The sequence below is a fragment of the Dermochelys coriacea genome, chromosome 2 (genome assembly GCF_009764565.3).
Source record: "Dermochelys coriacea isolate rDerCor1 chromosome 2, rDerCor1.pri.v4, whole genome shotgun sequence".
Classification (NCBI taxonomy): Eukaryota; Metazoa; Chordata; order Testudines; family Dermochelyidae; genus Dermochelys; species Dermochelys coriacea.
In genome coordinates, this window is record NC_050069.1 from 160,977,669 (window position 1) to 161,004,010 (window position 26,342).

The following is a 26,342-nucleotide window of genomic DNA, read 5'->3' on the forward strand; positions in this document are numbered from 1 at the left end:
TATTTGTGTTTTTAAAAAGTTTTACAAAAACTAATTGTTGGGTCTCTTTAAAATACTGCATTTCTGGGTTTTAAGTCATTAGCACTGAAGTATCTTGCGTTTTGCATCGATTTAATATATTTAAATGGTCGCTTCTTTATAAAGTTACACAGTATATAGGGCAGTACAACTGTGAACAAAAAGTATATGTGTACACTAGCATGTTGGATTACAAGTTGAAGAAAAGGGTAAATTTGCCAATGTGCACTTGCTAACTCGTAGGTTAAATGTATCATTAAATTGTAACTTTGCTGACATACCTTAAAATTGCTTAAACAGAGCCATCACCACAAATATTTTTCTTGTTTTTAGAAGTCCAGCACCAGTACGACCAGAAACTACACCATCAACAGGCACTACAGAAAAGCAGGAAATTAAAGTTTCTCGTGTGAGGAAGTTAACAAGACAGTACAGCTTGTGAGTATTGTACGGTACTATTTGCAAGATTTTCTCTACTACCAAGCTGAAAATTAAAGTTGTGCTAATTATTATTCAAGATATGCCTTTTGAAAGGCGTGAGTGCAATTACATGATAATGATCTTACATTGATATAGTTCCTTTCATCTCTCAGGATCTTAAGTACTTAGGACTTAAATTAATATTCAATCTACACACACTTAATACCCCCACTGAAATGCAAGTCCCTTGTCTTTAACAGTGAACAGCAACATTACACAGTGGTAGAAGTTAGGAACTAAAAATTCCTTTTCCACTTGAAATTAGAGGTTGATTTTAAGTAGGCAAAATTGCTGAAGCTTTACAAAACCTGCAGATTTCAATTCCTTTAGGTTTTATCAGTCAATATGGGCTGGTGGGATCACAGCCCATCATGCTGAAAACAGGGCTGGACATTGCTATCCAGAGTTATAATAGTAAATACTAAAAAAATCATGTTTTGGTAGGGCTATAAAACTTAATGATTCAGAACATAATCCAACCTAGGTTTGGGGGGTTAGGAGGAAATTTTCCATGAAGGGCAGGAGATTTAGCATCTGTTCCTGTTTCTGCCGCTGACTTGTAGCATGAGCTGGTGCCAGCCACTGTACCCTTCTCTGCCTCAGTTGTTCCACTGAAGATAATAGTCCTTACTTAGTTGCTATGTTTCTTATATAACCCATGCCCACTCATTGTGGGGCTCTGTCCCGTTCTGGGCCACATATAGAGATTGATGAGACTGTTAGAATCTTGGCTAACAGAGCTTGATCTTTTAGCTCAAGCAGTAGATGCTCATGCTTTTAGAATTAGGGGTTTCTGGTTTGATCCCTGATGCCAAAGAGCAATGAAGCATTGCACTTAATTCATTCATTTTTGTAACGTCTTTTGAGATCCTTGGCTGGAACCACCACATTTTATTATTACTCATTCTTATGGACCACTCAGCATGGCAAGGGAGACACTGCCACCATGTATTGGAGGGGAGGGACTAAACTGAAGGGAAGGAAAGAGGGATGATACCAGCATAAATAAACCAAGAACACCACATTCATTAGGAAGAAAAAAAACTGAACATGCAATCTATGTGGGATGATAATGCCTAGCTCTTCTGGCTGGACTAATCTTCCCAATGACAGTAACTATGCAGTAGTACTAACTGTAGCTTTCATTTGTATAGCACATTGCATCCAGAAAGATCCCGATAAATATAGAGAGAGAAAAGGAGGATTTGTGGCACCTTAGAGACTAACGAATTTATTTGAGCATAAGCTTTCGTGAGCTACAGCTCACTTCATGGGATGCATTCAGTAATGAAGTGAGCTGTAGCTCATGAAAGCTTATGCTCAAATAAATTCGTTAGTCTCTAAGGTGCCACAAGTACTCCTTTTCTTTTTGCAGCTAGAGACTGACACGGCTGCTACTCTGAAACCTGTCATTATATAGAAAGAGTTACTTTCCCAAATGTAATCACTTTTGTTATGGAACACAGTAGCTATTCTGCACCAACCAGACCTCAGAATATTTTAGGAAAAGAACTGAAGAACTGGAATCAAATTGTAACTATGCAGAGGTTTAGGTTGTCAAAATATATAATAAGTACTCAAGTTTGAATTTGTCCAGGATACTAAGGTTAACATATGGGAACACACACTCATTGCTTGGCCAGCAGGACATGACATTAGTCTCTAAGATGCCACAAGTACTCCTCCCTCTTTTTGCTCATACAGACTAACACAGCTACCACTCTGACACCCATCTTGCACCATGGTGTATCAGCTCATGCTAATCAGAAATCACTGTTTGCAAATGGGACTAAAGAGAGGAATTGACAACTCACTCAAGGGAAGGAATGCAAGGTATATTATTCTCTGCTAATATAGGAGATTACACATGGCATGGAATTTGGCAGCATTTTGCAGAAAGATTTACACAAGGTTGTCTGCTTGTTGTGAATGTCCAGTGTGTCTCAAACAAATGTGCTTCTCTTAAGTTAGGCATTGTTTTTACAGCTCTTCCTTTAGTTAATCAGATTTATTATCGCAATGGAGAAAAATTCTCCCACAAGTTTAGAGTCCCATCTGCTATTTTGAGACAGGAGAGATCAGGAACTTGTTTATAAGGTCAGCAAATGAAGGACTGAGAAACAACTGTGAGGGGACCAGGTATTTGAGAAGATGATGAGTGGGACAGATACATTGGAAATGAAGGTTGGTCTTATGGTTTAACCACAATTTTGGTAGTCAAGAGATTTAAATTCTAAACAAGGTTCAAGCACAAACTTCTTTGTGAATTTGACTTCACTGTGCTTCAATTTATTCATATCTACCTTGCTAGGGTGTTGTGAAGCTTAATTCATCACTGGTTTTAAAGCAGCTGGAGTTCCTCAGAAGGGGCTATAAAATGCAAATACTATTAATGTTTATTCAGCACAAAGTCCAATTTGATGAGCGGTGGTCATTGATGGCAGGGTCAGAGAACTACTGGGAAATTTTGAATTGAGTTAGTCGAGCTCTCTAGTGTGTGAGAGCTTGAAATCTGCAGAGGAATCAAGACATAAAGGAAGCTAGAGGAAAATGGGTCAAAGTAGTCTATAGGAATACTGAAGACTGTAGGGATGATGATGTTTGGAAGAGAAAATAATTAATTGTGTCGATCAAGTCAGAGAATTTCTGAAGAAGAGTTAAATAGATTTTAAAAAGAAGTTAATTGTCCATCATTATTTCTAGATTAGACAGTTTCAGAATGTGGAGTGTAATGAAAGATGAAAATTGATCACGAAGGAAAGGTTAGCGTGAATTCGGGTGGGAAGAATTTGAAATACGGGTAGGCAATGTCACCCACCTTCTCATCAAATTTGGAGGATTTTTCAGAAAGAAGGTAAACTAACTTGAGGATCCTCAGAGGGAGGAATGAAGTGAGTGCTTTTGTTGCCAGGTCTCAGTCAGGCATGTGATAACAATTCTATCATCAAGGAGGTGTCACGTGCCAGTAGAGATTTATCATTAACAAATCAGACAATCAGAGCAAGTCTATAATGGTGGGTGATATACTAAAAGGAGGTGGGTAGTTTTGATATGGATGATGTCATTATAATAATGTCATAGGCATGGAGGAAAGTTAATTCCTAAGGTAGTATAATGAAGAAAGATAGGGTGAGTTGGTAAAGAGAATAATAACTGGCAGTGAGTTGAGATTATTGGGGAAAAGCAATGACTGAGGGTGAGGAAAAGAAATAGTGTTGGGTACAGTAGTGAGAATGAAAGGGAGTACAGGGGCAAGAGAAGGTAGTAGCAGTAGAGAAGGATGGTAACCAAAGACAGATGGAGAGAAGTAGCTAAGAGGAGGGTAAGGAAACAGGGAATGGAGAGAAGAGAGATGGATGAGGGTGGAGAGGAAGTTATGTTACAGAGAATGAAGACGATATGAGAGGCCATTGAGAGGGATGGTTATGGGAATGGTAGCCACAGCCAACCCACAGAAAGTCCAGTCATATATAAAAGTGTTTGAAGGAGCTGTCTTTGCGAGAGTGAGAATGCATCAGTTGAAATGTAGAAGAATGCATTGGAAACATGGTGAATGTGAAGATATGAGGAATAGTAGTGGCAGCCCAAGAGAAAATGAAAGCAACAGGAAAATTGCACAAGTGGAAAAAATCAATATTTTAAAATGCTAGGGGCTACAAAACCAAAAGTAAATTACATATTTTTAACAAATGTTTATATAACATGTATAATTATAGAGACTCTGAGCTTCACATTTTCACACCAGCAAATCTAAAATCCTCATTTGTAGCCCATTCAAAATAAATAATTGCAAGTACAATTTGATTAATAAATAATAGGGTCTGAAGGGATCACTGTGATCATCTAGTCTGACCTCATATGAAAAGCAAACTAGCAGACAATGGTTCTGATCCATTGACCTCTGGGTTCTGGAGCCAACACACTCCCACTGCAGAGTCTTCTTTAGGTACTTGCATGTGTAGGTTTTGCATATACAATGGCTTCATGTCCAAATACTGAGGGCAAAATTAAGGCACCTGTGTTTGACAAGCTAGCCCTTACATTTATTTCTTCAGGGGCCAAATTCTGTTCTGGTTGAAGTCAATGTGATCTTTGCCATTGAGTTCAGTGGGAATGGGATTTAGCTTCTGGTGTCTGGATTGCAGGTACAAAAAGTGAAAGGAAGAGTGCTGTGAAAGTAGTAGAATGGTAAAAAGTCTTGTGCTCAGACCTGTAGCTAGAACACAATAGCACAGTACATATAAGACAGGATCATAAATTCATTCCCCAGTTTAGTTGGATGTGACCTAAGAATCCTTTCTGAATTGGCAGATTCTAAAAGAATTTCCACTTCCACATAAAATGAGTATGAAGGAACAGATTTACCCAGCAAGGCTGGGGATAGAGCCAGAGTATCCCTGCTGAGTGTGGGGAATAAGGACTGAGAAAATGTCAGCTGCATGTTTATAAAATAGATTAACTAGGTCAGGAGCCCAAATCTGGCTTGTTGCATTAATACAATACCTGTTTAATAAACTCAGTAATTTTTATATTTTGTTTTAAACACAAAAACAGTGCGTCATACATGCTCTTCTGCTACAGGTGATGAATTATTGTTCTTGGAAAAGATGGAAAAGAATGACCTGTGGAAGAGACAACATTAGTTGGCAAAGTCTAATCATTTTATAAAAGCATTGATATTAACCAAACCACACAGCAATTTTGTTGAGATAGGGTTAGGCAGTGTGTCATGTAACTTGTGTTAGTAGTGATTATATGAACATCAACAATAGGTGCACAGTCCTGGATTAAAATGAAAACAAAATACAGGCCTCTGAAAAGTGCCTGTCAAACTGGCGTTGCAGGGTTCCATGTCCATTGTAATTCAGTAAGTGCCAGGTTAACATTTGCTCACTTTCCAAATAAAAAGAAGCAAACTTGCACTGGATTGTGACAGCCAAGCTGAATTTTGGGTTGGTTTTTTTTGTTTTTTTCTTTTTCTTCACACATCACCACCAGTAGTAAAGATCCTGGAGGCAAAATTATGGCCCCAGTTACATCTGTGCATGGATAATTGAGGACTAAAAACTTGACCCAAACCACACTGAAGTCAATGACTTTTGATCAGTGGGGTTCTGCAGTGGTAACTGAGAGAACAATATGCTCTGCAGAATTTCTTTTACTGGTGACCATGTGTGAGAAGGAAATAACCCAACTTGACTGCCTGGTTTTTAAAAGTAATTGCTTCTCTGTAAACTGAGCAAATTTGATCTGGAGTCATTAGTTCTCAATAAACATGGGCTTTCGCCATGTTATTTTTACAGTTACTTTTCAGAGTAGAACTGCCCTTTAAGGCATTTTGAAAATGGAAATACAGACATACTGTGTGCCAAATCCACTCCAGTTACTTCACTGTTACTGTTATACCAGGGCTGATGTTGATCCTGTATATCTATTTGAGGGTTTTCTTACCAATACGGAAAGCCTATAGAATAGTAAAACGCTAAAATGAAAGCTATAAAATGAAAAAGTAATGTGAAATAGTCACCAATGTATGTTTTTAATCAAATACATTTTCAGTCATCATATTATTTGTGCATAATATCAAGTTAGATTTGAAACTACATGCCATTTCAGTTTTTGCATTCGTTGTTGATGTTCAGTCAATATTTTTTATTGAGAAATTATTAAAATGTAAAGAAAATCTAATTTATTTGCAAACTTATCAGAAAATACTAAATTATGCCTGGCCTGGTGAACACAATTACATTCAGAAGCACTGTAACTGCTGCTGTCCAGATTTTCCTTTCCCTCTCCTTCCCCCTGCCTCTCGCACCTCCAAAGCAAGTTAAAACAAAATTCTGTTATACCTTGTAATGAATGGAGCTTCATGCACTTTTAACAACCACAGCGATGAAGACGACCTTCCTCCAGCACTGGCAGCGGCAGCAGCAGCATCAACATCCGTTTCATCAGCATCTCCCGTGTCACAGAAAACGTGTACACCACAAATGTCAGAAGGACAAACCCAGATATCACCTGGTGCAAAGGTCAGATGCAGAGACGGGGTCACGTAAATAGAGTGAGAAATGTTTAGAGATGATAGATATGAAGACAGAAAGTGGCGATGGTTAAATGTTCTTATGAGATTATAGTATTAACTATAATTTTATAGTTGAGAGTAGTTTTTAATATGAAATTATTGTAGCAATATACTTATACTATGCAATGTATTCTGGCAGCAGCTAGAAAATTAGAACATTTAGTACCTGATCCAAAGTCCATTGAAGTCAGTGGGAGTTCGTCCATCAATTTCAATGGGATTTGGATGAGTACTCAATGAATATTTACTTGGATTTCAAAGATATGTAATTTTGTTGTCCATCTCTCCAGATTCACCTATCAAAATACCTTTAAAACTGTATGTGTAATTTATAATCTACTTGGCTAATTTATTCTTTAATTAAATATATTTAAACTATAATTACAAATATTAAATATTTACCCAACTTGTGGAATTTTTTTCTGCCTTTAGAGCCCCACGGATGTTGGAAGTACATTTGCATTGGAGCCAGGTGACCTTTTGATGGATTTCACAGAAGCCACACCTATGGTAAATAATTCCAGTTTGCAACTAGGAATGTTTAAATGTCCTTAAGAACTATTTGAAAACCAGAATGAATATGTTCTTTTGTTGCAGATTGTCTAATAATCCAAACAAAGAAAATTATGGACTGATTTTCAGAAGTGCTGAGCACCCCTTGAAGTCAGCTCAGTGCTTCTGAAAATCAGGTCATTAATGTGCACATTGTCAAATATCATGGCTGAAGCGTTGGAATGAAATTGTTCTATCATGGCGATATTTGCTCTCATTTTACTGGGCTGCCCCAATTTGATCAACCTCTTTGATAACATAAATATGTGTAGCTAGATCTATCTTTGGGAGTGATCTGCACATCCCGTCCCCTACTTCCTCCCCACAGCTGAGTTCATAGATCAGCCAACAACCACTCCTATATCTGTGACTATACTTTTACTTTTGGTGGTTCAAAGTACCGTACTTTGGCTTAAAACAAAACAGGCAGCCTAATACATGTTGATCATTAACTTCCTTCTTTGGAATAATAGATTCTGAAGCACATTTATGTTTTTGCTTAAAAATCAGGCCAACTGAAGTCAATAACTAAGCTCCCATTGTTTTCAGTGGGAACAGGATTTCACCCCAGACTCCCAATGGCTAATCTGAAGTATTATACTATGATCCTGGACTGCATTTTCCAAAGTAATCATTGCATCACAAATAGGTCAATTACCATGTAGCTCTTCTGCTTGTCACTTTGTCATATCATCTTTATTGTCACCAAGAGATTATATTAGAAAAAGCAATAGAGGGTGCATTTTCTGGCATGTATTTTTTTTATTATTAAAAAGCATTTCAGCTATGGGATATCACCAAACTGTTTATTGACCGGCTAGATCCTGTCATGTCATTATATTGTGCGAACACGCCTTTTGCTTCAAAGACGATATGTTACATGCCAAAAATTGCTCCACACCCTGTGTTACATTTACATAGGGAGTGTGAAAAGAAAAGGAGTACTGGTGGCACCTTAGAGACTAACAAATTTATTTGAGCATAAGCTTTCATGAGCTACAGCTCAGCTCATGAAAGCTTATGCTCAAATAAATTTGTTAGTCTCTAAGGTGCCACAAGTACTCCTTTTCTTTTTGCGAATACAGACTAACATGGCTGCTACTCTGAAACCTGTCATAGGGAGTGTGTTTTCTCTTTCATGTTTCACAAAATGAAGAAAATTTCACTAAGAGCCAGGGTGCAGGAGGACTGCACAGAACTGCACCATGCTTCACCCCACTTCCCCTTGCTGTGGCTGGCCCCCTTAGTCAGCAGATGCAGAATGGATGTGGGGCTGAGGCCACACCTCTGTTCATCCCCTTTTGCTCACTTCAGAGAGCAGTCCTGGTCTACCCTTGACCTACAGCTGTGACAGGCCAGAGCATGGCTGTGAAAAATGCGGGGAAGGCTCTCAATGCATTCACGCCCCAGTCTGAGTAACCCACATTAAGGCCTGTCACAATCTAGCCTTTAAAAAATCCACAGTAAAAGACTAGTTCTCAAAAAATCAGTACTTTATTTCAGGAAACCTAAGTTCACTGTGGAGACCTGAAGAAGTTCTGAGAGCCTGCACGTTTCTTTTCCTGAGCTCAGTTTATACCAAGTCTTTAGTATTTATTCAGTTAAATGTGGCCCAGAATCGGAATTATTGTGAGTATTGCTTACTGTTCTTGGAGTGCTCTCAATGTATCCTTCACTGGTGATAATTTGGTACTGGGGCTCGACATATTGCCTTCTGACTTGAGAACTACAGTGGTGGACAGAGAGACTGTAGTCACGGTGATGAGGACAAGTTTGTGGGAGGGGATAGGACCAGATACCTGCAAGGGTGGGGAGATGTGGGAGGCTGCAGCTGCTAGAATGGTGTTCAGGAGTGGACACTTGTCATGGGAGGGTAGGGGAGCCTGCAATGCTCTTCCCTCAATTCTGCTTCTCTGGGCTGGGTGGCTCTCTCTTTAGTATCTTTGGGTGTCACTTGGTAGCTCCACTGTCATTTTATAGGCATTGCTTAGCTAATTACTCAACCCCATCTTGTCACAGTGCTAGCAGCAAAAAACTTGCTCCTTTTGCCGCTATTGGCTCTGGAGCTGAGACAACTGAGAAACCCTTGCCCCACTGCTAGAAATCCCCAGGATTTTTCTAGCTACAATGCTTATTTGGCTGGCAAGCTAGTCAGTGTCTGGGCTGCAAACAGGCTTCTCTCCCATCAAGAGAAGAAGAGCTCTGCTCTCCTTCCTGGTCAGCCCAGAGCTAGGCTAGGGCTCCTTTTAACTCCCCTCTCTGTGCCTAGCATTTGCTGCAGATGGAGCAGAGTGGGGCTAACTGGGTCCACAGGCTCTCCTTAACCCTCTTGTTGCCAGTGTTGGGCCTATTTGCCTCATTAACCCCCTCGTTGTCAGTGTGGGGCCTATTTTTGCCCATCACAGAACTCCACAATCAAATTACAGCATGTTCTTGTTTTCCTCTCAGAGGTGAGAGAACAAACATCAGTGAAATGAGTGCATGTGACAAGTGACTGTGAGAACAAGAGCAAGGCTGTTGAAAGCAGGGAAATATGGACCAAGTGAGAGCTAATTTAAATACTATTAAAACTAGTGTATACCAGACATAGAGCATGTCTTTACCAAACTCCTGTGTAACTTGTCCTCCTCCAGGAGCAGAGAGAAATTAGAGAGAGAGAGAGAGAATCAAATCTCTTTCTTCTGTGGATGGGAGGTCAAATCTCGAAATACCCACAGAATTCTGACTGGAATATCTGGGGGGGTGAGGGGAGGAACAGGATCTGGTTTTGTTCGGTTTGTTTTAATTTTCAGTGCTGTGTGCCAGACTGACAAAACTGAAGACTGGCCTCCTCTATTCAATCACGGAGCAGGTTGTTACAGCTCTTCCCCCTTGTGGGACAGTCACCCGGCTACTGTATTAGATGCAACCTTTAGATCCCAGAGCCTTCCTAAATCTGAGCAACATCCAGACATTGTCTCTAAGTCCCAGGGCACAGATTTCTTGTGGGATGTGGGGCCCTGTGGCCCAGCTGCCCTAGGCCCAAGACCCGTGCTCAACGTTCCCAGGTCTCTCCAGTAGCTTAGGCACACTCGACCCAGAATTCCTTGCTGGCACACTGCATTACGCTTCAGCCCAGAACTGTGGATTTTTCAAAAATATAGGAGTTAGGATATAAAATGAGGAGTATCTGGATTGTGATTTATTAAAACTGTTCTACAGTACCAGTGCCTTTTCTGCCATATCCATCTCTTTTACATATCTGTAGCTTTTCAGGACCTGGAAATCAAAACACAAGCTGAAACTGTTGCATTTGTGTATTAAATAAGTATGATTTGTAACACGGCTCTTCTTCTGGATCATCTGGGGCGCAGGTGCTAAAGCTCTGCGTTAATATTCAGGGTAACTATTTCTGAGTCATGCTGACAAATAGATTCAGAAATCTCCCATGAGGATAGAATGGGGGGAGGAGCCAGCCTCTTTTAGGGCCTACAGTGAACTAAGGAGATCAGACAGAATAGGTCTCAGAAGGAAATATTAGGAACTTCCAAGCTTGGTAAGTGAGCTTATGCTGAGGTTTATGCTGTACTCTGAACTCTAGGGGACCTGCATGAAAACCCCCTAAATTTATTTTTATCAGCTTAGGTTAAAACTTCCTCAAGATACAAACTATTTTACCTTTTGCCCTTGGACTTTATTGCTGCCACCACCAAGCGTCTAATAAATATATAACGGGGAAAGAGCCCGCTTGGAAATGTCTTCTCCCCCAAAATCCTCCCAAACCCTATACCCCCTTTCCTGGGGAAGGCTTGATAAAAATCCTCACCAATTTGCATAGGTGAACACAGACCCAAACCCTTGGATCTTAAGAACAATGAAAAAGCAATCAGGTTCTTAAAAGAAGAATTTTAATTGAAGAAAAAGTAAAAGAATCACCTCTGTAAAATCAGGATGGTAAATCCCTTACAGGGTAATCAGATTCAAAACATAGAGAATCCCTCTAGGCAAAACCTTAAGTTACAAAAAGACACAAAAACAGGAATATACCTTCCATTCAGCACAGCTTATTTACCAGCCATTTAAACAAAAAGAAATCTAACGCATTTCTAGCTAGATTACTTACTAACTTAACAGAAGTTATGAAGAGCATTCCTGACCTGGTCCCGGCAAAAGCATCACACAGACAGACCCTTTGTTCCCCCCACCCCTCCAGCTTTGAAAGTATCTTGTCTCCTCATTGATCATTTTCGTCAGGTGCTAGCGAGGTTATCTTTAGCTTCTTAACCCTTTACAGGTGAAAGGGTTTTTTCCTCTGGCCAGGAGGGATTTAAAGGTGGCTAGCCTTCCCTTTATATTTATGACACGCCCCCCAAATCACAGATAGGGTGAAACACTGGCTGTGATTTCTTCCTGGAGCTCTAGGAGAAAACAGAGTTAATAAGACACATGCACCTCTAAATATACTACCAAGTGTATAAAGACTAACAATATTTTTCACATCTCAAGGACGATTTTAACCAGTTGATTCTGGGAAACTTTCACGGGAGAGGGCATCAGCCAGTTTGTTAGAAGCTTCTGAGATGTGTTGTATGTCGAAATCAAAATCTTGGAGAGCTAAACTCCACCGAATACGTTTTTTATTTCCCATGGCAGTATGAAGCCACTGTAGCGCAGCATGGTCAGTTTGCAGGTAGAAACGCCGATCCCAAACTTATGGGCATAGCTTTTCCAGAGCATAGACGATAGCGTAACATTCTTTTTCACTGACTGACCAATTGCTTTCCCTCTCAGACAGCTTCTTGCTGAGAAACGCTACAGGGTGGAATTCTTGATCCGGTCCTTCCTGCATTAAAACTGGTCCCACACCACGCTTGGACGCATCTGTGGTTACTAGGAACGGTTTGTCAAAGTCTGGGGCCCTTAGTACAGGGTCAGACATGAGTGTCGCTTTAAGCTGGTTAAAGGCCTTCTGACACTCTTCTGTCCACTGAACAGCATTTGGCTGTTTCTTTTTGGTTAGGTCTGTCAGTGGGGTGGCGATTTGACTGTATTGCGGTACAAATCACCTGTAATATCCGGCCAAACCTAAGAAGGATTGGACCTGTTTCTTTGACTTTGGGACAGGCCACTTTTGGATAGCATCCACTTTGGCCTATAGGGGGTTGATAGTTCCTTGACCCACCTGGTGTCCAAGGTAAGTCACTCTGTTTAGGCCTATTTGACACTTCTTAGCCTTAACAGTTAGTCCTGCCTCCTTTATGCGCTGGAAGACTTTTTGTAGATGTTCCAGGTGTTCTGCCCAGGAATCCAAAAATATGGCCACATCGTCCAGGTAGGCGACTGCATATTCTCCTAATCCCGATCTACAAGTCTTTGAAAGATGGCGGGTGCATTCCACAGCCTGAAAGGGAGTACATTAATGAATCTTGTTTTTGTGTTACCAGTAAAGCCAGACTCCACGAAGGGGTGAGCATGGACATTAACTCAGTGCCTGTGGACACTGACCTGGAGGATGGGATAGGATCACAGCCTATTCACAATGATTAAATTATTAAAATAAATAGAAAAAAGCAAGTTATTGTCATCATGATACATATAGTCTATACCTGCTCATATATGCACTGTAGCAAATGTAGAAATTACTAGTGCCACATGTGCCACCTATTGGTAGAAAGTGGGAAATTATTTGTATTTGTATTTACCAAGACTGTGGCATGAGTTTATATATCTACCTTCTATCACTCTCCTGTAGCCATCTGGCCTGACCCTGTCACAGCATATATATCGATATGTTTGAAAGGTTAAAATTATCATAAATATAATGTATTTTTAATTGAAGGTGATTTTGGAATGTTTAAACTTTAGAAATACTTGCCATGGGCCCATGCAATCCTCTTGAATTTAGTGGATTTGCACAGAATATGAAAGAGCACAGAATTTGATCCATTTAACTTGTAAAGCATTGGAATGGGAATTGAATGTAACCAAAATTAAGTTATGTTCATGCTAACTTTAGGCCTAATAATCTTGAAGACATTAGACGTCCCAGAACAGAGTAGACTGATAGTGATCCTTGTTATAATACATGGGAGGAACAGTTAGAAATAGCATGGGAGTTACACCCGATTGCATCTCTACAAACTTGCCTGTTTGACTATTTAAATTTGCTTGAATCTTTTTATTTTTAATGAAAAATTGAGGAAAAATGAATGCTCAGCAGTTTCAACTGCTTACATTCAAAGAAGTGTGAAGATGGCAGAAACAGCTCATTCGTTCAACAGTGTTAGCTTTAACAGAGTCTGCAGATGCTGATAGAAATGACAGATAGCCAGGCCCTAATGAAAGGCCATATTTAAACTATTCAAAAAACAAATGTAAATTAGCCAAAAACAAATAAGCGGAGCTCAAAAACTGTCACTGCAACAGATGAAGTAAGTAAAGTCTGCTCATTAGCTTGATTCAATAGACAGAGAAACAAAACAACAAAAAATTAGAGAAATCAACAATGACTGGAAGGAGAGGTAGAGAAGGTGCAAAGAGATTTGAGACTGGACTGCAGTTTCTTCTTCAGCAATAAATAGACAGCTGGTCAAAGTGCCATATAACAGTCCTAAATCTCATGGGATTTTACAAGATTAACCAACACAATTTATTTTAGCTCACTTAGATCAGTGGTGGGCAGCCTGTGGCCCACGGGCCACATGCAGCCCATCAGGGTAATCCACTGGCAGGCCGCCAGACAGTTTGTTTCCATTTGCATGGCCGCCTGCAGCTCCCATTGGCTGGGAACAGCGACCGCGACCACTGGGAGCTGTGGGCAACAGTGCAAATGTAAACAAACTGTCCAGCAGCCTGCCAGTGGATTACTCTGATGGGCTGCAGGTTCTTCACCGCTGACTTAGATACTAGCAGGAATTTTGGGAGGAGTAAGGAATTTTTCTGACAACCTTTCAAACCATTACCAGGATGTAAGACCATCACCCATATCTCATGTGACTTTAAATCAGACCTTTTGAATTCAGCATATCAATTGTGGATTCTTATTTTCAATTCTCCAATTTAGCCAAAATAGAAATATCATAATACTCTTTCATATCATGGATTACAGCACCAAGACACAGGAACCTGAAATGAATGCACACACAGATGACTTGTTAATGACCCAGTTCAAAGACCAGTCATTTTCAAGGGGAAGGTCACATAACTATTTTACCTAGTTTGAAAAAATGAAATGGGTTATGCAAAATTCCAGTTGTTTAGTCACTCAGGGCAAGCTTTTTTTTTTTTTTTTCCAAATGGGGAGTAAAACGTTTTCCCACCCCAGACTTACCAGTAAGAGCTGTCTTTGGTGACTAAATTTTCATGACAATTTTACAAAGTTGTATTAAGCCAAGTAACCCTTTACACTGAGGAATAGACAGCATTATTGCTTGTTTTCACTGCAAAGAGACTTGCAATTACTGTGAAAAGCAATTTGTCAGTAAAAGGCAAAAACATACTGAGCATTAATAGCTGCATTAGCCAGCCCTTTTGGCATGGAGTCCCAAGTAAAATTGGCCAGATAGCAGTTAAAAAATAACATTAGATAAATACATTAGGTAGTAGATGCCTACTGTAACTGGCTGAAGACGTATATCAGACATCTCCACATGCCCCAAAAGACTCCAAGATGCCTTAGTCAGAGACATTTATAAATACTTTATGGTGAACTAAAAACTGAAGATAAATAAATTCTTAGAGAAGCTTCGTAAAATACTCTAGAACCAGAAACTTTCTATCTTGAACATCTTCCTAAGAAGATGTTCCATGATACAAGGTGTATTGGAAGAAATAACTAAGAACACCCATTTTCAAAGGAAGAGATACAAAAATGCAAATCCCTAACTTCAAGATACAATTACATGACTGCACATACAAACTGGGAATTTATACATGCAACTGGCCAATTAAAAGCATAACTCATTTGTATGCACAAATAGTCAGTTTGTGGAGACACAGTAATGATATGTGCAAATAAGAGCACACAGCTGTATGCACATTTTACAAACACATTTGTGCCCCGTTTCAAAATCGTGCTCTTTAAGTCCATATTAATCTAATGAATGACAAAAAAGGGGTCCTTGCTAAAGCAAATAACCTTACTACAAAAAATTCAGAGCAACAGGCAATAAACCTGCTTCCACTAGAGCTCAAGGAAATACTTTAGATTGATATTGTGATTAAAAAGGAAGGACTTTTCTAAGCTGACTGAAAAAAGCATTTCATCTTCAGTCAGAGATGAACACAATTTAACTAAGGGGTATAGCTCAGTGCTCCAACCTGTATGATGTAGCATGGCAAAATCAAATATGAGAGAAATTTAGTTGTGGATTTTTATTTTTAAAAAAGGGGAGTACTGTATGCAGTGCAAGGGTATTGTGAGCATATTTGAATAATAACCCTGATACAAGCAAATGTGTCAAAGCACATCACTGGGTGTCATTTATGCTAGATAAAGTATTCATAGAATCATAGAATCATAGAATATCAGGGTTGGAAGGGACCCCAGAAGGTCATCTAGTCCAACCCCCTGCTCAAAGCAGGACCAAGTCCCAGTTAAATCATCCCAGCCAGGGCTTTGTCAAGCCTGACCTTAAAAACCTCTAAGGAAGGAGATTCTACCACCTCCCTAGGTAACGCATTCCAGTGTTTCACCACCCTCTTAGTGAAAAAGTTTTTCCTAATATCCAATCTAAACCTCCCCCATTGCAACTTGAGACCATTACTCCTCGTTCTGTCATCTGCTACCATTGAGAACAGTCTAGAGCCATCCTCTTTGAAACCCCCTTTCAGGTAGTTGAAAGCAGCTATCAAATCCCCCCTCATTCTTCTCTTCTGCAGACTAAACAATCCCAGCTCCCTCAGCCTCTCCTCATAAGTCATGTGCTCTAGACCCCTAATCATTTTCGTTGCCCTTCGTTGTACTCTTTCCAATTTATCCACATCCTTCCTGTAGTGTGTATTCTAATGACTAGAGAATGGTCTTCAGCACATTGTAAAAACAATCGTGTTTAGGCAACCAAAATAATTGATGAGTGCATTTTGGGACTTGACTTTCACACTTCCTAATAGCTGTCTCTAATAGTTTCTGCAAACAAAGCACTTTTGCTGTGCACTTTTAAAAATACCCTTTCAACATTTAGTTCTGCATGTTCAAGCACAGTAGGTTTCTACTGGTGTGTTGCCAGTCTCTATAAGCCTGTTGAATTAATAAAGTTCAGGATACCTGGGGAATCCTGGAATGCAGTCAGGGTTCAAAGACAGTCTATTGGATCCTAATTTCAGGATCACCAGTAAATTTAAATTATGACTACTGCACTGTGGATAGTTGGGGATTGACCCCCCAACCCCATCCACAAAAGAAGGGCATTTATTTATTTAGCATTTGCATATTCACTGAGCCAAGCAATAGCATTCTCAGTGGCCAAGTGGAACTCTCAGAACCCACTGCTGAATTTGACCAGCGGGTACTCTTTGACAGTGTGTATCATTGTTTAATCTGCACCACAGCTGCAGCTTGGATTGCGTCAGAGACCTCAACGGTGCTGGTTGACTGCACAGAGGCCTTGCCCAGTCCAGAACTGGCCCACTGCCAATGTGGCAGGTCAAAGCTGGGTGGGCGGGCAAGCAGTAGGGTCTGTGATGAGGAACTGATTGGTGGTTGGCACGTACCTTCTCAAGCAACTGGCCAGCTGCAATTTCCCTCCTGATGTAAGGGGAAGCAATGTGGCTCAGAACTGGAAGACATGGAAGATGAGTTGGTCAGAGAGTTCCTGTGATGATGCGCATTGTTGAGTTGCATATCAACGAGTTTGTTGTATGCTAACCGACTCCATACTGGTGCACAGTACTTTGCTATTGAGTACGTGATGGCAAGGGCTGAGGTCTTTAGGGTTGGCACATCCACTCCCTGTTAAGAACCTGCCAATTTGATAAGAAGGATGTTCTGTGTCTTGACCTTCACTGCTGTCTTGCCCAGGGGGCTTTTGTATGTCAGTGTTCAGTCGAGAGTCATGCCTAACTTAACTTCACGCTTCAGCCTATGGTCATTCATTATGATATTTAGTTCACTCTTAGTATTGGCATGGTGGAGGTGAAATGTGCTAGAGACAGTCTTTTTGGTGCTAGGCTGAAGGCACCGTGTCTTGCAGGGCATAAGAATATATATAGTACATAAGTCAGTGATGACAGAAAATTATGAGGTAGTGGGTGAAGACATACAGTAGGGGCAGTACACAATTTAAAATGTTTTGATTTACTTCTGTTTTATCTATAGTTCCCTTCTTTAAGCAACCTTACATGCATTGGATCAATCAAAGGGAGGAGGGATAGCTCAGTGGTTTGAGCATTGGTCTGCTAAATCCATGGTTGTGAGTTCAATCCTTGAGGGGGCTATTTAGGAATCTGGGGCAAAAATTGGGGATTGGTCCTGCTTTGAGCAGGGGGTTGGACTAGATGACCTCCTTCCAACCCTGATATTCTATGTTTATTTTCCCATTTCCTGAATGGACAATAAGGATATGTTACTAAGCTCTGGAAATCAACTATGGATGGTGTAACATCTCTGTGTCTTTGAACTAATTGAAACTGCATTCTGACAGAAAGAAAAAGATCAAGAACATGAAGCCAATTGCTCAGTTTGCACCAGTGGACAATGTGATAAATTGGATTTGATTTGTGCATGAACAGAACAAAGTACCAAGCAAAGAGTGATGGTATTAAGAATATCTCATGAGGTGTTTTGAAAAAAAAAATAAAGGTAGTTATGTGATGTTGTGCCATGTCCATTCTGATGAGTCTTGTGGTTGACTGCTCTTGAATTGTGAGTGACTAATCAGACAAATTTTGACAACAAATGACATGAAGACAATACTGAAGTGCTAGAAAGCATAATATAGCATGAGAGTTTTTCAGTGTGCATGCTGATGATGCGTGTTGGATGATTTTTTCTACCCATTTATTTCTTTAAGTTGCTAAAATGCAACCATAGACCCCATCCAGTGTTCTGGGCTCCCATATGTTTAAAATTTTCAAAATAAAAACAAAGGACTACCCACCTCAACTCACTCCCTCCTCAGCAGCCTGAGAGAAGAGAGAGGAAGATGGGCTTTGCAGAACACCCAGGAAGTGAACTAGATTCAGTGGCAGAGCTAGTTCCAAAAGCAGTTGCTCCAAAACCTAAAATCTTAGCTGGATACTATAGCTGAACCTGTAGTGGTGGGAAAGAATTCAGTCAGACAATCAAATCTTTCCTATGTAAGCATCTTTTCTTGGCACTTCTCCCATCAATGTACCTTTTGGGAGACTGTTTATCAATGTTAAGGCTAGAGGGAGAGTCAATGATGCAGAAAATGCAGAGAATCTGGTGTTGGTAGTCATACAGGACAGTGAATGAATTTCTCTATATTTATCTTTATTGCAATTAATATAATACTTTGGTCAGTTACAAGCTTAGATACCAGACTTTGACGTGGCAAGGTATGCCACCATTTTTATAGTACTGAGGAGCATCAAAATGATGGGACTGTTGAGCGCCACCCTAATTTAAAAGCCAAAAAGAAACAAAAATCAAAAAACTTACAAAATTGAACATTCAGGGCCTGTGGCAGTTTACTTCTTTGGATGTAATGGAAAACAGATTCGGCAAGGGGCTCAACTCCAGTAAATGAACACAAACACAAGGCAATAGGACAGATTTTTTTAAAGTATTTAAGGTGCCCAGAGGGGTTGACAAAAGCATCTAAGTGGGTTAGCACCTAACTCCCATTGAAAGTTGCACCTAAATACTTTTGTAAACATGACCAAATGCTGTTTTGCCTAATATTATTTTGATTTAGTGTCAAACATTTTTAAAGTTCCTGCTTCATCCTCAAATAAACAAGAGTTCAGCCCTGTGTTGGAGTCAATAAACATGGCTTCTTAGACTTCAGTGCAGCTACACCAATCTGTACCAGCTAATGATCTGGCCTAAAAGATAAATATTCAAAAATAAAGGCAAACAATAGATGGGAGGGACTTTTCAAACGCATAGCATCAATACCTGGATGTACTGGCTATCCCCTATGTCAGTCTCCTTCTTTCTTTACTATTAAATGCACCAGTCAATAGACAAAGATTTATTTTCTGTACTGCAGAAGCCAACGCAAGGCGAGGTTTATTTTTTGTGTTGGCTGACACTAAGTGAGCCAAGTATAGTAGTCATGCTATCACATGAGGCATTTCAAATTCTTTTGATAAAGGCCTATTAACCATCTCTTATTTAGTTTGATATGTACACAATTCCCTTTGTCTCAGCAGTTGTAATGTTCATAATCTCTCTCTCCCTTACTGTAATTAGTGACAATTATATTTAGACTCCAAAGAGTAACTATTGTGTATCTGTTTTCTTTCCAATACACCAATGAATTGATACATATGCAGTTCTAAATCAAAGTTTTCAAGAGTCATGGCAAGTGGGATGCTGACTTCCGGGCTTTTGGATGGAATTTCAATTCAATGCTTCCTAGCTCAACCAGAAAATTGAAACATCTGTTTTGAAGTCTGGTTTTTGATTGGTTGAGTCACACAACATGTAAAACCTGTAAAAACAGCAAATATTAGTCAACTTTATTTTTCCTTGTGACTAAATTATAGTATTCAAGTATTCAATTGACCCCTCACTTGGATCATCAATGTGATTTGAACCTTTAGTGCAAAACATATGAATCGCTAGTACTTGAGTTAAAGGAATAACTGTTAGCAGGCAGCTGCAGTAGGCTCTTATCCTCAGATGTGGACCAGATGTAGAGGGGGACAAAGACCCTCATTGCCAGCATGGTACATAAGTAACAGGTTACTTGGTCTTTGTCAGATTGCCTATTGATTAGACATCCTCTTTTCGCTGTCATTTGCAACAGGAGAGACACATGCACAGGCAAAATCAGGTATTTGATTTGCTCTAATATTTTTATTAACAGGAAAAAGGAAATAATACTGACTTAATTATAAGATTTATTTAACATCTCATTTGCATGAAGGGAAGAGGTAAAATGATGGAAGAGAAGGACATAAGAATAATGAAATAGAAGCTGAGGGTGAAGTCAAGGAGTTGATGGGTGGAAGGTAGATGGTGAGGGGACATTAATGAATTTATTTTTAAAAATTAATACAACTAATAAACCAAGTGTGCATAATTACCCTGAGCATGTTGCCTTGTATGTTGCACTCTTTTCTTCCATCTTTTGCTCTTATGCTCTTGAGGGCAGGCAGTGTGTGCCCTGTGTTTGGATAGTTCATCCACACAGTGGATGTTGTCACAGTCTACTATAGTTACCACCAATAATAATACAAGTATACTTTTCATAAGTGAGTTAAATATTTGGCCCAAATTTTCCATTTTGGTTTTAGAATAGTCACTTTTGAGAAAGGGTTATTATAATATATATGGGAAACAAGTTTCTTCAGGCTTGATGAGTAAGATCTCAAGGTAAAGTAGTATAGCAACAATAACAGACAGGATGTATATGTTTCTTTAAGAAATTACACTGTGTGGACTTCATGTGTTTGTATGGAGACAGTAGGTTCATATTTGTAGCTCTGTGTATTCCTACTGCTGCTACAGCTTGTTCCAGGTGTTGTAAAACCTGGCTGCAGCTTGGGGTACCATAGACCTTGTCACAGCAGAAATTAAAAGTTTTACTGAATCATAAAGAAAAGAGCCTAGAAGTCACCATGACAGTAGATGAACTAACATCATCTAAAAGAAAAGGAGTACTTGTGGCACCTTAAAGACTAACAAATTTATTTGAGCCATAAGCTTTTGTGTGCTGCATTGAATGCATCTGATGAAGTGAGCTGTAGTTCATGGAAGCTTATGCTCAAATAAATTTGTTAGTCTCTAAGGTGCCACGAGTATTCCTTTTCTTTATGAGGATACAGACTAACACGACTGCTACTCTGAAACATGATATCATCAAGTTTACAGGTCAGCGTTTACATTGGACCTGATAAAAAATGCACTGAATTTCATGCAAAGACAGTTTTTGACATCAGTGGGCTTGGGAGCCCCTTGGAGCAGTAGTGAAATGTCCTCTAGAATCACTTTCTCCATTTAGAATTGGAACCTTTTTTCACCACCAGAACACAGAACTGAATGTGTCAGCTCTTTTGAATTGTGTGAGGTGCAGTCACGTTTCTACAAAACAATGACATTTATTTGCATCCACTAGATAATCTGGAATTACTGCTTGTTCACTGAACTATCTTCCAAATTTCTTCATCTATTATTCTATAGTCATAGACTTGAAACTTTCTGCTGGAATCATAACATATGCGGTCAGGGGAGTGAACCATCTACGAATTTTTGACACGTCAATGCCCTTTGATATTCCTATGCCAAAAATAAGATAGAATCCATCAAGTGTACTGATTCTGGAAAACTACACCTGGTCACCAATGTCAAAATGCTGGATATTAGTTAGATGTCATCTAAGGAGAGAACTGCAAAGTCCATCTGGAATGCCTATCCAGGTATATGCAATTGCTTCATTGAGGTCTCTGCCGGCAGTGCTAGAGATATGCAACAATGAGTCAGGTACAGTGGCCAAATAAATGTGCTGACCAACTGAATCTGTGCACAATCCTTGGCAATCTTGTTGGCTGATGTGTCCGAACTGAGTGATCTGTCAAAACCCGTAGTCATGAAGCTCACACATTGATGTCTGGACAGATTTCATGTGTTTGCATCAATGACTGGCACTCCAGGACTTTAGGTAAAGAGTTTGACTGAGCAGTACTAGGTAGACCATGTAGCTTCAAAATGTCAAAGTCCATCAGGGCTATGTGCTCTCTCTTCTCACTGATGGTACGTTAAAGAAAGAATTTCCCCTCCTACCCCCCAGTTAAAGCACCAAGGATCACGGCAACTATGCAATGTGGACAAAGGCTTATATTGACATCTATGAAGTACTTACAACAGCCTTGTGGACTATCTCACATATTTAAACTTCAGGCCATAGGATCAGAGCACCTACCAGCATACTTTTCTTCAGCAGGAACAATTAGTTCTCAAGTTGCGAAGAGGACCAGTTCTGACAGCAAGGTATACACCAATACAAGACACAAGAACCTGCACATAAATACATAAGAAATGACAAAAGATTCAATGGCAAATGTATAGGTCTTAATCCCCAGACGTGCCAGAGTAGTATGCTTGAGAGGAGAGGGAATGGTCACATGACACCACCTTTCTGTTTCCCAATTCCTGGGGCTGCCAGAGGCTGGTTCAGCCCCTGGCAGAACTTCTGGTAGCCACAGGGCTGCTCTAAATCACCATCTTATAATAACCCCTGGGGCCCTTTACTTCAGCAGGGATTGCCAAAGTACAGCATGCTTTGACCCATATCTCCACCCTGGGTGGTGCTGGAAAGGGTGGTATAGAGCAAGCTAAGCCGGCTACTTGCCACTCAGGGAATGCCAAGTTTCTTACTGAGGGCAGCTGCAAGCTTCCCTTGTATTGCTGGAGCAGAAAAAACATATTTTATTGGAGCCCAAGATCTGGCCCATAATATGAATTCTTTTTGTAATGAAAAGTGGGTCTGGTCCCAATAGAATCTCCAGGTATTAAAAGGATTACCATTCTTTGGCAAATACGTTTTCAAGCACCAGAATTTGTCATTTCAAATAAGAGCTTGCTAGTTCCCATTCATTTTACAGGAAAGCATAACAATCCTTTTCAGCTCCTTTCAGAGAGCTCTCTTTAATAATGGATCACATAGATCTTTTTGCCCCTTATACAAACTACAGAGAAGCAACCCTCTATTTGAATGAAAAAAGCAGCCCCAGGCAAACAAGCTATTTTCTTTACTATGCCAAGTAGAACTTTTTTTTATGCTTTTCCCTCAATTCCTTCAAAGGAGAAATTCTTTATGTAACTGAGGATGGACAAGAGTCAGCTACATGCTAATAGACCCAATCAATTGGGATTCTCCTTCTGCTAAATAATCTCCCTAGCTGTGAAATGTGCTAGACCACTGTTTCTTAATTTGTGAGAATGGCTTTCCAGGAAAGACCTCAATTTGTTCTAGAAGAGGTGGAAACAACCCAATGGAAAATGAACAACTATATATTTTTCTGTGTTACTGGATTTTTTTCATGAAAGACTCACCAAAAGCAGAACCATCTGATGAATAAAGTGGACCTAATCTGTTGAGGTATTAACATGTAAGTGTTTGAATTTATAAATACTAGAATCATGAACTGTTATGTGTTTGAACCTGTGCCCTGGGATTTTACTGACTGATACCTGTGAATCAGATGGGTTTCCAACACCTGGTATCAGGCAGTTTTAATACTTAACAGCCAGTGGCCAGGATTATTAGTAAATAGTTTCTTTGCTGAAATAGCTATTGCAAACAATTTAGTAAACACCAGATTAAATCTGAACATGTACTAATCCCAAACCAAACAAACTATTGCATCCTATAAACATTTTGATTAAAATCAGGTAAATCCTACTGCAGGATAGCTATTGTGCCCATCACATTTGAAGTGACAATGATCTTGTTTTAGTTTTAATTGATCTTGCACTGCAAATCGAAAAATGGAAGCCTATTATCATGAATTCAAATTTTTTGCAGAAAAACTTCACTCTCAGCAAACGTTCACTATAACCAGAGCTGCAGAATACAGTGTGGTGAAACTATCCAAGATCTTTTATTCTACTTCAATATTTCCAAGTTTATTATCCAAGCACGTGTTTAACTTTAAACCTTTGAATAGTCCCATTGAGGTCAATCACAGGTTTAAAGTTAAGCACATGCTTATGTGCTTTACTGGATCAAGGCATAAGCATTGATTGCACCAGCCTGTAATTTTAACAGCTTCCTGCAGCCACTGGGGCTTTAAGCCATTCTGTGCAATGTTTTTGCATTCAGAATATGGTCTTGTGAAAATCATTGGGGATTTAATGGCCACAATAAATCATGAGATACTTGCAAAATAAGAGAACAATTTAATTCAAATTGTTATCCTGACATTAGAAGTTAGTGAAGCCAAGTTTGGAGGGTTGTCTGGAAATCTCAGGAATTTCAGGACTTTTGCTTTTGTGTAGGCAGAAATCAGGTTCAGCACACGTTGTTTGTTTGCACTGGACAAGGGTCATATGGTACAATGCTGGCATCAATCTGCAGTAACTGTTAAGTAGAGCAGCATGACCTTGGTGCTTTTGAATCTGATAAGAGGAAACACTTTTTGTACAGAATGCATAATTGATCTTTCTTTCTAAAAATATCATCAGGTTGGTGGATTTAGGCTGTTTGGATTGATGCTTAGGCTCCTAGTTACCAAGCATGAGAAGTGAACACTTGTTGGATGGTGGACCATCAACAAGCTCTGTGGGTGTAAAGAATGATTTGTATAGTGGGCAACCGCTCCGTATGTTTCAATTATCTTCCAGCACTGCAACACTCATACAATCTGCTCACTGGAAAGACATGATTGTATAACTTATGCTTTACTTGAGGCTCTCTCATTGTGGTATGAATCACCTTATTCTTTTACTTTCTCTTCACATCACCCATCTGGCTGCTTTCTGGTAGCTCCAGAACTTCTATGATAAAAACTTCTGTCTCTTGTTCTGCAGGGGTATGTTTCTTGATGTTTATTTTTCTTTGCTGTGCACACAATCCAAAAACTAGTTTTCTAATGCTGTTGAGGTGACTGGTAATGGCAGAAGGAAGTAAACTTGGATTACCAGTGATATCTTAGTGATGCAACCTACTTATTAGGATCCAGTCTAGGCAAAACACTCTTTTCTGCCTCAAAACAAAGTTCAAGCAAATGCAGCTGTGTCAGGCTGGTTTTAGTGACATCATGTCTAGCTCTGTTGTCTCTGAGGAGCTGTAGTTCAGGATAACCTCAGCACATGTTGTAGTGTTTCTCTTAAGCTTGTTCACGTTCACAACATCCACCAGAAGAGCACTGAAGGCCATGAAAGTATGGAGAATGTCTTGCTTATAGTGGCTGTATTGTTCTCTCTGTGTTCTTTGAAGAGCTAAATCTCATCACCAGTGCAGCCTCATGGCAAAGTTACAAGGTGAAACTGAGAGAGGACTGTCTTTTCTTTCGATACTCTGTTGAGATTCTGCGTGCAGACTGGTTGCCTTGCATTCCTGTCACTCTCTACAGTAGGCACTGTTTGAAGCAGCATTAGCATTGCTCCTCCCAGAAACTACTCTACATCCAACCAACACTTATAATCATCATGACAAAGAACAGCAGAATGTTCCATCTCCAGGAGACGCACAAAGATGGCACTAGCACCAACAAGATTATGTACATCTGGTAGGTCAGGACAGCAAACATCTCTAGGTCCAGCCTTCGTATTGCATCTATTTCTATTAACCATTGTGCCTAGGGGATTGTGAGGTGATCTGCTTGCAAATTTATGTGGGTTGTATATTAGCCCCTGCAGACCATACTGGAACTGTCTATGGAATATTACTGCTGCATTGAGGACCATGGCTAAAAAACCTAACTGTGATTGAGTTACAACTTTCACCTCGCTGCAGTGGCCCCCAGCAGATGGTCTGACAGTCAGAGGTTGCAGGAACACAGCAGCAGTAGCAACACCCCAACTATGTTCTCTGCTTCTGACTACGCCCCCATGTCAGGGGAGGTGGCACAGAGAAAGTGACGCTACCTGGGAATTCCACGAAATTGGGGGAATCCTTTTCTGGCTGTTTAAGCCAGCATTACATCTTCTTTGCACCATCAAGGGGCTCATGACCTCTTCCTATGCTGATTGTGCTAAGCAAGCTGAATGTATGCGTCTTGCTGTGTTTGATGAAGGGAGGTACATAAATGAAATTCTAAAGGTAATGAACTTCACGAGGACAGCACATAAGGGGAGTATGCACGTGCAAGAAATCTGGTATCCAATTATCAAAATTGGATAAAAAATAGATGATGATATAAGACAACCAGGGGAATTAAAGAATCAAATTTACTGGCACTGGTTTTCAAAATGAATGTTGTTTCAAAATGCTGAATGTTATTTAAAGTGCCAGCTAATTAATCTCTTTGGCCTCAAGCTACTGTCTGATCACACAGGAGGTGAGTAAAGGGAAGCATGCGGATCAGACAAGGAGTTGTTACCTTCACAGATAAGACAACAGTACACATGGAAATATTCAACAAAATGTGTTTGTTACCT

The 26,342-nt window shown here is 39.9% G+C and overlaps 1 protein-coding gene across 4 annotated transcripts in view; it reads left to right on the forward strand.

The window, feature by feature from the left end:
- Positions 1 to 26,342, forward strand: part of EPB41L4B (erythrocyte membrane protein band 4.1 like 4B) — a 255,127-nt gene that overhangs the window by 209,930 nt on the left and 18,855 nt on the right. For all 4 annotated transcript variants that reach the window (XM_038392440.2, XM_038392441.2, XM_043508596.1 and 1 more), the window contains exons 20-22: positions 352 to 456; positions 6,389 to 6,527; positions 7,013 to 7,090. In XM_038392440.2, coding sequence (XP_038248368.1) covers positions 352 to 456; positions 6,389 to 6,527; positions 7,013 to 7,090 — 322 coding nt within the window. The remainder of the gene's footprint in view (positions 1 to 351; positions 457 to 6,388; positions 6,528 to 7,012; positions 7,091 to 26,342) is intronic.